The following is a 14,620-nucleotide window of genomic DNA, read 5'->3' as shown; positions in this document are numbered from 1 at the left end:
CCCAGGTCATAGCGCTGCGCACTGGGCTGCAGCAGCGGGGGGCTGCCCCCGGGCCTCGGAGCTCTGCTCTCTGAGGGGAAGCCCGCTCTGCCGCTGCATTAACACCAAGCAAATTGTTGCAATACAGCAAATAATCCTGTCTCCCCATCAGGGCCCGGCCCGGCGCAGGACGCGCTCCCCAACCCGCCATGGCGGCTGCGCCGCCTTCCCGCGCAGCCCCTGCCGCGCTCTGATTGGGCGAGCGGGCCGGGGGCGGGCCCGGTGGGCCGGAGCCGCGCTGTGATTGGCTGCGGGCGGGGCGGAAGAGCGCGTTCCCCAGGAGACGGCCCGAGGGGAGGGGGCTGCGCGCCGGCCTGAGGGCGGTGGGTGCGGGCGGGGGCGCGGGGCCGCGGGAGCGGGACACGGGGCCGGCGCCCCGGGAACGGCGGGATGGCACCGCCTTGTGCAGAGAGGGACGGTGATGGCCCGCTGCCCTGGGTCCCTTTGAGGAGCGGGAGGGAGTGAGGCGGGCTGGGTGCCTGGGGAGGGGCAGGGCTGGAGGGCTGTGCCCTCCCTCGCCGGGACTGAGGATGGGGAGGCGAGGGACGCGCTCGGCTCCTGCTGGGCTCGCGGGGATGCCCCGGGACTGCTCTGAGGGCCGGCGGTGGGGGAAGCCCGGCGGGAGCAGCGGGATCCCATCGCCAGCGGCCCCGGGGACCCGTGTGCTCTGTCTCCGGTGTGTCCCCTTCCCGATGTGCCCTGTCCTCGGTGTGCTCTGTCCCCTGGGTGCGCTGTCCCCGATGTGCCCTGTTCCCAGTGCCCACCCACAGCCTTGGGCCGAGTGTCCAGCCCGGACACAGCCCCTGGGATCGCGGTCCAAAGCCTGGTCTGGGACACGCTGGGGCAGGGTGGCACTTTTATCTTCTCTAGTTTCATTTCTATAATGGTCAGTCAGAGATGTTTCAGGAGAAAAGATGTAGACCCAAAACCCTTTTTATAGGGTCTGGTTGTATTTTGAGCCTGTTCTCTGAATAGGCAGAGAAAGTTTTTGGATTATTTGGGTTATTACAAAAAAGCAGTAGTAATCATTTTGGAAGAATGTGATGTTGGAATTTAAGTGTTTAAGAATTAAAATTTGTCTCCTGATTTGCCCTTCAGGAAATGTATGGCAGTTTAGCAATTGATTTGTATTAACACTAAGTCATGTTATTCCTTAGCACTTTGGTCAAAAAGAAGAAATAACCACTAACAGCTGATACATACATCTCTTGCACTCTGGCTAGGCAGGAACAATGGAGACTTCTGATGGAGAAAGTTTGGGTGTAGCCACGTGAGTATGCTGCATTCTCATGTGTCAGATTTCACTAAGCTAATTGCTAATTAAAATATCTTGATAGGAAAATAATTGCAGGAATGAATTTACACCACGCTTTTTAGCAGATTCTGCCTCTTAGGAGAACAAAGGTGCAGAATGCAAAGCTGCAAGAGGGAATAACATCAGTACAGAGCTTAGGTGAAGTCAAACTAAATATCACTGTGGTCAGTATAGCACTGGGTAGCTGTGCTGAGGGATCAGAGCAAGCCTTGTAAAGGCTGGAAATCGATTTTTCTGGTGTTTGTTTGAAATTCAGAATTTCTCCTTTTCAAGAGTGTTTGTTGTCTTATGTCACTGATCCTGAGAGAAGACTCTTCCTCTGAGTGTTCTCCTAAAACTGAGCCCATCCACAGGTGACCTCAACCAAATTTCACCCTGGCAGGTGCTAAGCTGCTGCTTCACCCCACAAGTGCCTGCCACACTCTTCTCACAAGGGTTGTGGCAGAAGGGGCTGTGTGACTGTGCCTCTGGCATGCATGGATTTAACTCTTTCAGCCCCAGACTGTGGCAGAAGGGGCTGTGTGACTGTGCCTCTGGCATGCATGGATTTAACTCTTTCAGCCCCAGACTCTGAGCAAAGGCCAGTGCCAGGGCTTCCTCAGCAGCACAGTGTGCTGGCCCAGTCTGGGTATTTTGAGGTGAGAGGCAGTTAAACCCCAGGGTTGGTGAGCTCGTGTCTCTGTAGGTGTGTGGATGCCCGTGTGTTGTATAAAGAGATGGGATCGGGTTCTTTTGGACCAGGTAAATCCCGTTACTTTCACAGACTTAAACCAGGGTTTAAATTAACACTTTCTCTGTTGCTGTTAGGATAAGCTGCAGAAGTAGCAGTAGCATTTATTTGGAGGGGGGAAGAGAGTGGAAATTATCGCTGGCAAAGGCAGCGCATGCCAAGGGGAGCCCTGAGCTCGGCTGTGCCGCCCTCTCGCGGGCTGTCCCCGGCCCTGGCTCCGCTCCTCTCCCCGGAATGCTGTTGCCAGGATATCCTCGCTGAGCAGATGCCTTTTTAAATTAAAGATCCCTTAATTTTTCCTGATCAGAGCGAGCCTGATTATAGTTAAGCTGTCGGCTAAACTGCTGTTGGGTTAATTTCACTGGAGTATTCTCTAATGGCAAAGTAACTTTAATGAGATTTTCAAAACTTAGTCTGAAGGGCTATCCTACTCTGTTTACTGATGAGAAAGAGATATTCAATTGAATTTAAGTGGTGCTTTCACTGATCGAAGTGATTTTTTTTCCTTAAAGACAAACATCCCTGTTTCTTTGAGACCTCTTTTCCTCACTTGTGAGAAAAGTTTGTCTTTGATCCCTGGGAGAAAATAGGAAGAGTTCATCTCCCACTAAAGAGCTGTGAATGCCAAAGACATCCTGTGGGTTATTTACTGTGTCTGAACAAGTTCCACAATAACAGATCCAGACTCCTGATGCTGGCACCAAAGATTTCTTCCCTGGATGAATTCAGATCCATAATGGTGTTTAATATTTGCTCATTATGGAATAACTTTAGGAGATTATCCCATTTATTTATATCACATAAGGATATTTCTTGCATAATAAAAATATTTACCTTTCTTCAGTTATGTAATACTTGTGTATACACTCAGTTTAAGTTGTTCCACAAGACCAAATATTTCAAAATATTCTCTAGAGTGTCTACATGTGATCACCATGTGCAGGAAAGAGAAGGGAAACTGGTAGCAGCTGGGATTTGTGGGTTGGAAAAGGTTTAATTTGCTGTTCTAATTACACTCTTTACATTCTTTTGCACCAGAACTAGAATTACCTTGACAGTAATGCCAGTAAAACAACATTTATTCTTTCTTGCAATTAGGCACCTTACTGGGAAGAAATAGAGTAGAGGCCTGATGAGAATCTCCATGGAGCAATCCTCTCATCAGTGCCATGGATTGTTTTGTAGGTTAAACTAGGATTTTTTTCAGTTATCTTGTAATTACTGGGTTCATTTGTTTATTTGTACTTAGGCTTTTGTTGACACTTTTTAATTTTAACTTTAATCTCTGCTGTGGTCAATATATATATTTTTTCTTTTGCTTTCAGATCCACCACTTCTGATGAGTTTGATGCAGTTGTTGGCTACCTGGAGGATATCATAATGGGTAAGGGTTGCAAGTAGGTACAGACAACAACAGGGCTGTTAAACATGTTGCCAGCTGCTCTTCTGTTAATTAGCCAACATACAGAGCCCCTGCCTGCTTCATGGTGGCTTTCCTACCTGGTAGTGTAGTAAAAATATACATAAAATTCTTCTGTGTGCTTGTGACTCTTGAAAATTATTCTCTGCATCACTGCAGCACACTGCTTCTTAGAGAAACAGTAAAGACTCTTGTGCATCTCACAGAGAAATCAAAGCTTTCTGGGATTTTTATGGAAGAGACTGTGGGAGGGATCCTTCCCTTCCCCAGCTCTGCCCAGACTTCTCCTGACATCTCTGTCAGGATGTTCTTAGCAGCTGCCATGGTTTGTCTGGGCAGTTTTCTGCAGTGCCCAGCTGCTGCTGCAGGGAGCCTTTTGCACTCTGGTATAAAGTGCCTGAGCTGCAGGCTGGGAGTTGGTTCTACTCCAGGACTGAAAGCTGCAAGAATGGGGAACCCCATTTGTGTGTATCCAGCCCTACAGCACAAAGATGGTCATGGAATCACAGAATGATTTGGGTTGGAAGGGCCTTAAAGATCACTCAACCCCCCCTGCCATGGGCAGGGACACCTTCCACTAGAGCAGGCTGCTCACAATCCCACCCAGTCTGGCTTTAGGCAGTAAAAGATGCTCAATTCTCAGGGATGTGGCTTTAACTGAGAAGTCAGTGTGTGCAGGGAAGGTTTTTACAAGGTGCCAAGGCAGAATTCATGCTGATCAGCCATCAGCTGCTTTATAGGGACAGCACATAATTTCTTTGGTCACATCCTTCCCAGAGAGATGTGGATTCTGGAGCCTCAGTTGCCTGGTGATGCAGTTGAATCTGGAGAAATGCTAACTCAATTAATTTGGAACATTTCAGAGTTTGGAAAGCTGTGCCTGGTGTCCTTTACCACTGTTCATAGGTGAACTTTTTATTTATACCTGTTTTGTGGAATTCTATGGTAACCTACCCTGTTTATTTTTACTCTTCTTTTCTTCCACAACTGGAAAAAAATTCTTTGGCAATTGAAAATTCAGTCTGGGAATTTCACTAATATTTTTTAAACTCAAAGAAAAAACCTTAGAGTTCTTGTAGAAAAGAGGAATTCACTTAATAAAAAATACAGATGTTTTGCTGACTTTAGAGCCAGAGCAAAAAGAGGTTGAGAATAAATAACTATTAATAAATGTAGAGCAGGAGAACTGTTTTGCTAATATTTCACCATCAGCCTCTGTTCTCTCACAGATGGGTCAGAAGTGGTGGTTTGGCAGCAGCTGTGAGGCTGATGTGATGAACTCTGCACGTGTGCAGGGCTCTGTGGTTACAGCAGGGAGGCAGAGGAGCAGTGAATGTGGGGTTTGTGTGACAGAAAGAATGACAAAACTCCTAACTCTGTGCTGCTTTTCTGTCATGGCCCAGATGATGATTTCCAGTTAATACAGAGGAATTTTTTGGAGAAGCACTACCAGGAGTTTGATGACTCAGAAGAAAACAAGCTCATCTATACAGACATTTTTAATGAATATGTAAGATACCTTTTCCTATTTTTCTTTTTTTTTTAAATATAGTTCTCCCTTTATAAAATACTGGGCTTACATGGAGCAGATCCAAACATGTTCCTGTCTCCTTCAGAAGCACAGCCATGATCTGTGAGCAAAAAGGTTTTTTCTGAAGCTTTAGGTTCCTTTCTCATTGTTTCACACAAAATTTTCTAGAATTACAAGAGTTTGGTTTGTGTTCAGCTTTTACACTGGATCATTTTAGCTTAACCAGCTTCCTGAATAGCTTGTTTTTGAAAGATCACTGGTTTTCCCCTTGAATAAGAAGACCAAGTGCAATTGGGAAAATTTTGTGAATTTTTGTGAATTTTCTCTTTTTTTTTTTTTTTTTGGAATTGTGTAGCTCCCTTGAATAGAAATTTAGCCAATTGCTATAGTAAATAATGTGTTTAGCATGTGTTCAAACAAAGTTTCTTCTTTTCCAGTTGTTTTATTTCTTGTATTGGATAATTCAATGACATTCTTCATGCAAAGCATAATCAAGAAACTAGACCAGTCTACTATTCAGTACCATTAAATGAGCTGGAAAAATATTTGTTACTTGATACAAATATTTGTTACTAGATACAAACAGTCAGTGTTTGTTCTCCCCAAGATCTCCAGCAAAAAATGTGCAGCTCTGTGCCTCAGGGCTGGTGTGAGAACAGAACCAGCAACACCCCCTGAGGAATCTGCAGTAAGGATCATGCAGTGTCAGGAAGGTGTCAGTGTAAGGATGCTGTTTGAAATCTCCTCTGAAATTGTTGTGATCTTACTGGGGTGGTTTGTCTGGGTTTTTTTCAGATCTCTTTAGTAGAGAAATACATTGAAGAGAAGTTGCTTGATCGGATTCGTGGGTTTGATATGGTTGCTTTCACAGTGTCATTGCAGTAAGTCTCTGCTCTGCTTTTGGTTGAGGAGTGGCTTGTGTGCCTCTCAGTTCTTTTTATCTAGATTAAAGCTTAGGTTTTTGGCTGTTCTCCCTTTAGATAATGGTTCCACTTTAAGTTAAAATAGAAGTGTTCATGCTGGCTGTGGCTGATCACTTTTCTTGCCTTCAGCATGTCCTGCAACTGTAAATTTCTGAATTGTCCTGCTGAAAAATATTGGGTTTGAAGGGGTAGGAAGAGAAATCAGACTGGGAGCACTGGAGGATTTTCGTATTTCTTGTCACTTTGAAGCCAGACCCTTAAAAGGGTGTGTCTTACCTCTTCCAGGCACCTCAGTAGCCTGGTGGTGTTTCAGTCATGTTGTTGAATTCCTTTATTGCAGTTTTCATATGGAGCATCCAGAGAAGAGTTTAGTTTGTGTTCAGCTTTTGCATTGGGTCATTTCAGCTTAACCAGCTCCCTGAAGAGTCATTTTTGAAAGATCACTGGTTTTCCCCTTGAACAAGAAAATCAAGTGTAATTGGGAGCTGAGTATCTTAAAATATTTGAATGTGGTTAATTTTTAATGTTTCTTAAATAAACAAGTCAGGTTTTCAAAGACTGATATGATACTCATAGGTCTTGGATTTAGATAAATTTAACAATGGAGTTGGATTGGAAATACTGCTTGACAATATTTGGCTGCAGTTTTGCTATATGATAACCTGCAATAATATTCTTGTTTAAATACTGATAGCATTCTACTTGTCCTTTTTGACCTTGTACAATTTTTAAAATAACAAATTTTCCTCACACAACTTTCTCATTCCCCAACTTCTTTTTCTCTATAGACAACACAAAGATGAAATGCCAGGTGATATATTTGATCTGCTTCTCACATTTACAGACTTTCTGGCTTTCAAAGAAATGTTCTTGGAATACAGAGCTGTGAGTATTTCACATTGTTTTCATTGGCACAATGGCTGTTGGTTTTGTGTTGCTCCACCTGAGAGTGCCAAGGAGAAGTTTCTACAGTAGGTCACAGTATTTAATCAAAGGCTGTAATGCAGTCAAAAGAGAAATTAATTCAATGAGTGGCTTTTTAAACTCAAACTGCACATTTAATGATTTATAGAAAACATTAATAAAGCTGACATGTGGAGCAGCTCTTCCTGCTTTTGTGAGCTTCCTGCATTTGTGAATATTGTTTTCCAAATGAACAGAAGGGAGCACTTTTTCACTTTTTCACTTTTTCACTGTGACAGTCTCTGAGCTTGTGGAGTCTCCATCCTTGGAGATATTCTAAAGTTGTCTGGCCACAGTCCTGAGTGACCATGCTTGAGTGTGGGGTTTGGCCCAGATCACCTCCAGAGATCCCTCTCCACCTTGGCCATTCTGAATCTATCTTATTTTATTTTTTATTCCTAGTCTATAAAAAATACTCTTTTTAAGCCTCTTTCATTGGTTTTCTTCTCCTCTCTGTGCCAGCTGGAGAAATAAACAAAAGTGCTGAGATTTTTGGATGAGGTTTTTCCTAGCAAAATAAAAATCAGCGCTCTCCAGTGTTGGTCCAGCCCTGTTTGACAAGGAGCAAGAGAGTCACAGTTGTGGTTGTGCCTCTGCCTCTTCCCCATCCCTGTGAATTTTGTGGAAATGGGGACAGGCTGCAGAGAAAGAGTCAGTCCATGTATCAGCATCAGGAGGACTTTCAGCTGGGATTTGCAGACTGGAGTCTCTGAGAGGCAAATGACAGGAGCCAGATTTCAGTGGATCCCTGAGCCAGAGCATTCCCAACCAGGGCTGAGCAGGACTCTGCTCTGACATGGACAGGGTGACAGTCCCCTCACCCCAGGGATTCCTGCACAATCTTCTTGGGTTCACATTCAATCACAGACGTTCCACTAACATGTAATTTTATATTGGTTTGATGCAGCAGAAAATGTATTGCCTGTTTCATTTTTTGAAATGCTTATTCCAAACCATCATGGAGTCACAGATTTCTTTTTTTTCCCCATGTTTCTAGGAAAAAGAAGGCCGAAGTCTGGATTTAAGCAGTGCGTTAGTGGTGACTTCATTAAACCATTAAACAAGTCATTCTGAAGGGAGTTCTGTTGTATTTTCAGCGAGGTCTATTCAAATTTAGAGGTGAAAGGCAGCGATTCCCAAGAGGGGCCGGGGCAGAGGGGCGGGGACTCGGCTCCATCGGCCGCTGTGAGGGGGTGGGTGTGCGGTGGGGCCGGGCCGGGACTCTGGGTCCCTCTCCAGGAGGTGAAATCAAAGCTTTCTGGAATTGTTATACCCTTGTACAAATGTATGGAAGAGGCTGTGAGAGGCAGCCTTCCTTTGCCCAGCTCTCCCCACACTTCTCCAGGAGCTTCTCAGAAGCTGCCGTGGTTTGTCTGGGCAGTTTTCTGCAGTGCCCTGCTGCTGCTGCAGGGAGCCTTTTGCGCTCTGTATAAAGTGCCTGAGCTGCAGTTCGAGCTCCTTGTTCTTTGTCCTGTCTCTGCTGAACACAGAGAACAGTTTATTCCTTCTGTTCCTGCAGCACCATTGCTTAACTGGAAATCATCCAGTTCCAACCCCCCTTCACTAGAGCAGGTTGCTCCCAATCCCATCCAGCCTGGCTTTAGGCAGTAAAAGATGCTCAGTTCTCAGGGATGTGGCTTTAACTGAGAAGTCAGGGTGTGCAGGGAAGGTTTTTACAAGGTGCCAAGGCAGAATTCATGCTGATCAGCCATCAGCTACTTTATAGGGACAGCACATAATTTCTTTGGTCACATCCTTCCCAGAGAGATGTGGATTCTGGAGCCTCAGTTGCCTGGTGATGCAGCTGAATCTGGAGAAATGCTAACTCAATTAATTTGGAACATTTCAGAGTTTGGAAGGCTGAGACCTGTGTCCTTTATCAGTGTTTGTAAGTAAATTTTCTGTCTAGATTTTGGAATTCAATAGTGACCTCCCCTGTTAATTTCTATCAATTTTGATTTTATTTTCATACTGTTCCTGTTATATATATATATATATATATATGTCTATATATTCATAACTGTGGAAATTTGACCCTTGATTTACTTACTGACAACCAAATAAAGGCAGATGTGTCATGGGCCAATGCCATGTGTCCAGTTCCTTTTCAGGTCTCACCTTCCATCGCTGCAGTTCCATTTCCTGATCCTGCCTCTGCAGACAACCTGGTAAAACTTTTCCCCTGCAGAGCATGCAGTAAGATTTGCAGTGCAGCTCACCATGCACCAGCTTTGGAACTCACTGAATCTGCTTTTACTACCTTGTACAAGGAGGGTGTGAAAGGAAAAGCTGCTCTGCCTGGTTGGGCATCACTTCTCATTCTGACAAACACCCAAAAGGTGAATTTGTGGTCTGCAGCACAGGGGGAGCAGCGTGGTTCTTCCCTCTCCTGAGGCCCTGATCCTGCCTGTGTTCCCAGAGCCTTTGCAGACTTGATTGTAATTTCTGAAAATGACCTGCAGCTAATGGGCAAAATTGACTTGCTGGTAAATTGGGTGAACTCAGGAGTGTGTGGTGCTGAGCCAGAAAGAGGGAGTGATCAAAGCCTTGGCACTTTGTTGGTGTTCTTGTGGTCTTGGCTGCACACTCTGAGCGTGTGTGTGCATAAAGCAACGAGAGGTGAACCCTGTGGCCTTTTTCCTTCCATAGCCCACATGGAGTGGAAAGGTTCAGCCACCTCTGCAGTGACATCTCTGCTGTCCCCACCCTGCTGTGTGTGCTACTTCCTCACAAAACAAGCTTTCTCATGACAGACTCCAGTGCTGGATTGAGGAATGTTTTTATTTAAAGCATAAAATTTCTATTCAAATTGTTAGAAATCAATACAAGAGCAGTTATTACTGCTTCTCTGGCTTCACTTCTCATCTTCCAGCTCTGCCACTGTTTCTGCACCCCGTTAATTACATTACTTACACTGTAGCTGTGAATGAGCAGAGAGGGGAGCCTGGGCTTGGGTTAGTCAGTTTTAGTATTGCACAGTGCCAGAGTGGCTGAGGCCCCTGAGTGGAGCTGCTCTGGTGAGGATCCAGATGAGCCCCGGGGATGAGCAGGAGCTGCAGCCCCAGCGAGTCCGTGTCCCCGTGGCGATGCCGTGGGGTCGTGCTGTGGGCACGTCAGCTGGGAGCATCCTCAGAAAACACAGGGCAGCATCCACGTCAGCCAGTGCTGCTCCCACAACGAGCCCTGGTGGCACACGAGGCTCCGAGCCTGGCACAGGCCGGGGCAGGGTGGCCCCGGGGTGGCCGGGCTCTGCTGCCCCCTCCTCACGCGTGGTCGCTCACTTGGCTGGTGGCCGCGTTGCTGCCCAGCCCCTTCCATGCGCGGAAGCTGAAGAAGGTGCTCACGCCGTAGGTGATCATGGTGACACAGGCGAAGAACTGGAAGAGGAGCACACATCCATCCCCGTGTGAGCCGGGGGCTGCCCCGGCCCGCGGCCCTGCCCTCCCTCCCGCCGGTACTCACGGAGGCGGCGGCTCGCCGGTTGTAGTCCCACTGCCGCCAGGACGTGGGCTGCACGGCGGCCGCGCACGTCACGAAGGCGGTGAGGTACAGCACGGTGGCCACGGCGTTGCAGATCATCAGCTGGGGAACAAAGAGGAGCTCCTGAGGTCTCGGCTCAGGCTCGAGCATGCTGGGGCAAGGCAGCAGCAAAAGGCTCGGGTTCACATTCCTCCCCATTCCCCAGGAGAACGCATTAAATGCTCCCCAGGTTGTGCTGGGAGGTTTCTGGATGAACCCACAACTGCAGCAGTTGGTGGCTGTAACTTTCTGGATTGACACAGGACTTTCAGGTTTGAGCATTTTCTAAGCAATTCAAGGGCAGAATGAAACAACGTCACTGTGCAAAGTGCAGGGGACTTGGTTCCATCAGCCCAGGAGAGACTGAAGCCTTCCCAGACTACCTTTCCAAGATGTTTCCCTCTTGGGATCCCCCCTCACTCCCTCTCAGCTACGCACCAGGAGGGGCCAGGGGACCATGTAGAACTTCTGATGAAGCTGCAGGAGGTAAGTCACCAAGAAAAGGAGTGTTAGGATCCAGAAGAAGAGGGACACAAACATCACCCAGCCGTACGCCGCGTGCAGGTGATACGTTGTGGCCGCGATGAGAGACCACACCAGCAAACCGAGCACCTGTGGGGGAAAAGGGGAACCTCTTCAGGGGCTGGCTCCTGCAGGGGGAGCACAGAACATCGCCCACAAGCCCAGGCACACCAGCACCAACAGCAGTTGGGTTCCACTCACTCCAGGAAGGGCAGGAGAAGGGCTCCTTGGAAAGCCGCGGTGCCCCTGTGTAAGCCCGCACCGCCCATTGTCATGGAAGGAACACAACAGCCTTTGTCCTGCCCGCATCCAACGCCCTGGCTGCCCCGACAATGCCTCCTTGTCTGTCACATCCATTTCTAACACTCGTGATCACAAAATATGTGCTGGGGAGAAACATGCAGGGGGCTCCTGCCGGAGTGGGAGGTGGCACGCGTGAGCTGCTGCCGGGGGAAAGCAGGGGGAAGGTTTGACAGTGTGGGCTGAGCGCAGAGGTGGGAGCAGCTGCAGAGCTGGAAGGTCTCGGCTGCTGGCCTTGCTTCCATCTCTCTTTCCTGGCGCTCCTACAAGGCACCCGCAGCAGCATCCTGCCCAGCCCCTACCCTGAGCGTTTGTCCCTATGCCACCACCAGCTCAGCCATGCCCAGGGGCTGGAATCTGGAGCCAGGAGCCAGAAGCCGGGGCTGCGCCAGCTGTTTCACAGTGGCTGCTCAGGGCACATCCCACAACGCTGCCCCGAGGAGAGAGGACAGGCGAACAGGCTCCCAGGCCCAGGGCAGCACCGTGGGCAGGTCACGAGTGGCCCAGTCCGCAGCCGAACTCCCTCCCCCGTGTGTTCATGCGGCACCGCGGTCCCGGGGACAGCACCAGCGGGAGATTCTTGTGGCTGCCTCCGATGCTGAAGCAACAGGCAGTGATGCTGCTGCTCGATATGATGACAAGGACCCTTGGGCTCCTCTGAGAGCCGGGGAGGACAACCTGGAGGAGAGCTGAGAGTGTTCCAGGGAGCGTGAGAGCCTCACGGGCACTCCCAGCACAGCCCCCCTGGAGTCACCGGGCTTCACACCCCCCGACCCATCGGCTGTGCCCTACGGAGATGCCCGCACGGATCAGCCCGTGCCTGGCACTGGGAACCACCCACCCGGCACTGAGCGGAGTTACAACTGGCAAGGGGAGTGAGGACGAGAATCCGATTTTTCCTCTGGTTTTAGAGGGAAGGAGGAGAGAAGAGGCTGCACTATCTTAGGGTTGGAGATTACCCAGATTAGACAGCGGAGATGGGGTCGGAGTGGCAGCCGAAGAGAGCCCGGGCTGTTTCCAGCTGAAGAAAAGCGCCCAAGTGGGTGATGCCCTCCCCCCTGCGCCGCGCCCCCTCCCCGGTACTCACGGCCTGGGCGCACATCAGCCCCCCGAGCGGCGAGAGCAAGAAGGAGCCGTTCAGGGCCGGGGGGGGACCCGGCGAGGCGCTCCGGGCTCTGGCGGCGCCGGGCAGCCCCGCCATGCCGCGCACCGGCCCCGGGACGGCCCCGGCACGGCCCCTCCGCGGGCGGGGCGCGGGTGGCTCCGGGGCGGCCGGGCTGACCCCGCCGCTGCCCCCGCCCCGCCGCCCCCGGCAAGCGGCGGAGCCTCCGCCCGGCGCCGCGCTGCGCTCCCGGTGTGCAGCCGTGTCCCCGTAGCGGGGCACCGCCGACAAAGGGCAGCCCCCACCGTGACAGTCCCCGCTCCCCGTATCCTGGCCATGCTCTGCTGGAGCAGCCCGGGGCACCTGAACCTTCCGTGCAGCCGTGTCCTGCTCCGTGCTCACCCCGGACATTCGGTGGCCTCCGGCGCATCCCGGTGCCTGACGTTGCTCCTCTGCGGGGGCCGGGTGACACGCGTCTCCTTGTTAAATCCTGAAATAATTTGGGTTGGAAGTGATCTTAAGGCAACTCGTTCCAACCTCCTGCCATGCAGGGACACATTCCACTAGAGCAGGTTGCTCCAAGCCCGTGGACTTATTCCAGCGTGGCCTTGAACATTTCCAGGGACAGGGCAGCCGCAGCTTCTCTGGGCAATCGGCGTAGCGCCTCATCAGCCTCCACCCTGGGAGATTCTTGTCAGCCCGTATCCCGGGCTGGTCCGGGTCGCTCCGGGTGACAGCAGGACCCTCTGGACGATCAGCCACTGCTCCCAGTTTGGTGTCATGCGCCCAGGGCGCCCGGACCCCATCATGCAGGTCGTTAATGCAGCCCGTGGCTCAGGGCTGGGCCCGGGGCTGTCCCGGGCTGTCCCGAGGTACCCCGGGCTGTCCCGGGAGTGACCAGACACGACAACTCGATTGCAATCTGGGATGGGGCGCAGCTGCAAAGGCTGCTTCAACGGCAGGTCAGGATGGCCGAGCGGTCTAAGGCGCTGCGTTCAGGTCGCAGTCTCCCCTGGAGGCGTGGGTTCGAATCCCACTTCTGACAGCTACTTTTGCGCCGCCTGCGGGCGCTTTTAGCTGCGGAAGGCGGACGGGAGCGGGAATGAAAAAAAAAAAACCTAAAACTGACCAAAAGCGCGTAATTAAAAGCAATCAACTAAATAACTACAAGCGAGCGTAATGCAAAAATATTCAAGCTGTCAGAAGTGGGATTCGAACCCACGCCTCCAGGGGAGACTGCGACCTGAACGCAGCGCCTTAGACCGCTCGGCCATCCTGACACCGCTGGGCAGCATTGCCGGCCTGTGCTAGTTTTGAGGGCATTGAGCTAACGTTCCGTCGCTTCTATCAGACCACGGGTTGTGACACCGCCCTGCTGTGACACCGCCCTGGGGAGCTTTTACCTAAGCCCAAGCACCCTCTGCGTGAAGCACCTTTCCGTAACATCCAGCCTAAACCTCCCCTGACACAGCTTCGGCCATTCCCTCAGGTTCTATCCCTGGTCACAGACAGCAGCATTGCTCCTCTGGTGCCTCTCCTGAGGAAACTGAAGCCCACAATGAGCTCTGACCTCAGTATCCTTTGTTCCAGGCTGAACAAGCCACTCCTCACATGGCTTCCTCTCTAGACCCTTCACCATCCTCACAGCCTCCTTTAAATGCTCTGTTACAGCCTTAGATACTTCTTGTACTATGGTGCCCAAATCTGCTCCCAGAACTTGAGGGGAGGCTGCACGAGCACAGGGTGGAGTGGGACCATCACCTCATCACCTCCCCATCCTGCAACTGCATTTAACATTCCCAGTTCAACCCAAAAATGGGATGGTTGAGGCGCAGCTGAAATTTTTTGCTGCATACATTTGCTTGAGACTAATAGCTCTAAACCAATCTGAAACCAGGAACTCTGGCAAGTGGAATTACAAGTTCTAGGAGTATATGCAAGCTCTTCCCTACACTAGGCTGGTTCATGGGAGGCCATGACTTCTCCTTCCTCCACCAGGCATTAGACAGGAGAGTCATGCTGGGGGAAGCCCTGGGGGAAGCCTGGTTCCCTGCTCAAATCCCTCCAGGTTGCACAGAGAGCACCCTGTGACTGATGGCTCATCAAAATGGCTCCAACCTCTGCGCAGGTAGGTGTGTGGTACACTGAACTGACCTCAAACTCCTCTTCCTCACCCTTCATGAATGTAAAGATATTCCTGCTGTTCCAGCTGTGGAGCTGACAATGAAAAAAAAGGTGTTACAAAAGAAAAGACAA

At 50.2% G+C, this 14,620-nt stretch overlaps 2 protein-coding genes and 2 non-coding genes across 8 annotated transcripts; 2 read left to right on the top strand and 2 right to left on the bottom strand.

Annotated features, from left to right (window-relative positions):
• Window positions 1–249: 249 nt before the first annotated feature.
• On the top strand, window positions 250–7,989 carry ARL2BP (ARF like GTPase 2 binding protein). Of its 5 annotated transcripts, none has more exons than XM_071440653.1 (7): window positions 250–362; window positions 1,197–1,309; window positions 3,410–3,468; window positions 4,908–5,014; window positions 5,831–5,916; window positions 6,747–6,843; window positions 7,919–7,989. In XM_071440653.1, exons 2-7 carry the CDS (start codon window positions 1,272–1,274, stop codon window positions 7,979–7,981), a joined length of 450 nt encoding a protein of 149 aa, XP_071296754.1. In that variant the 5' UTR covers window positions 250–362; window positions 1,197–1,271; the 3' UTR covers window positions 7,982–7,989. The 5 variants fall into 5 exon arrangements, with proteins under 5 accessions (XP_071296754.1, XP_071296757.1, XP_071296755.1 ...); XM_071440656.1 differs by having other exon boundaries at window positions 282–362; window positions 1,263–1,309; XM_071440654.1 differs by lacking the exon at window positions 250–362 and adding an exon at window positions 364–457.
• Window positions 7,990–9,684: 1,695 nt separating this feature from the next.
• On the bottom strand, window positions 9,685–12,790 carry PLLP (plasmolipin). The gene is made up of 4 exons (XM_071440652.1): window positions 12,350–12,790; window positions 10,879–11,052; window positions 10,384–10,503; window positions 9,685–10,298 (listed from the first exon to the last, which is right to left on the bottom strand). Exons 1-4 carry the CDS (start codon window positions 12,773–12,775, stop codon window positions 10,185–10,187), a joined length of 834 nt encoding a protein of 277 aa, XP_071296753.1. The 5' UTR covers window positions 12,776–12,790; the 3' UTR covers window positions 9,685–10,184.
• A 536-nt stretch (window positions 12,791–13,326) lies between these two features.
• TRNAL-CAG (transfer RNA leucine (anticodon CAG)) lies at window positions 13,327–13,409 on the top strand. Its single transcript has one exon. It is a non-coding gene; the product is annotated as a tRNA-Leu (tRNA).
• A 152-nt stretch (window positions 13,410–13,561) lies between these two features.
• Window positions 13,562–13,644, bottom strand: TRNAL-CAG (transfer RNA leucine (anticodon CAG)). The gene has a single exon. It is a non-coding gene; the product is annotated as a tRNA-Leu (tRNA).
• Window positions 13,645–14,620: the final 976 nt, after the last annotated feature.

The sequence above is a fragment of the Agelaius tricolor genome, unplaced genomic scaffold (assembly GCF_023055355.1).
Source record: "Agelaius tricolor isolate 1412-34295 unplaced genomic scaffold, bAgeTri1.0.p SCAF_15, whole genome shotgun sequence".
In the NCBI taxonomy this organism is placed as follows: domain Eukaryota; kingdom Metazoa; phylum Chordata; class Aves; order Passeriformes; family Icteridae; genus Agelaius; species Agelaius tricolor.
This window is presented reverse-complemented; position numbering and strand designations above follow the sequence as displayed.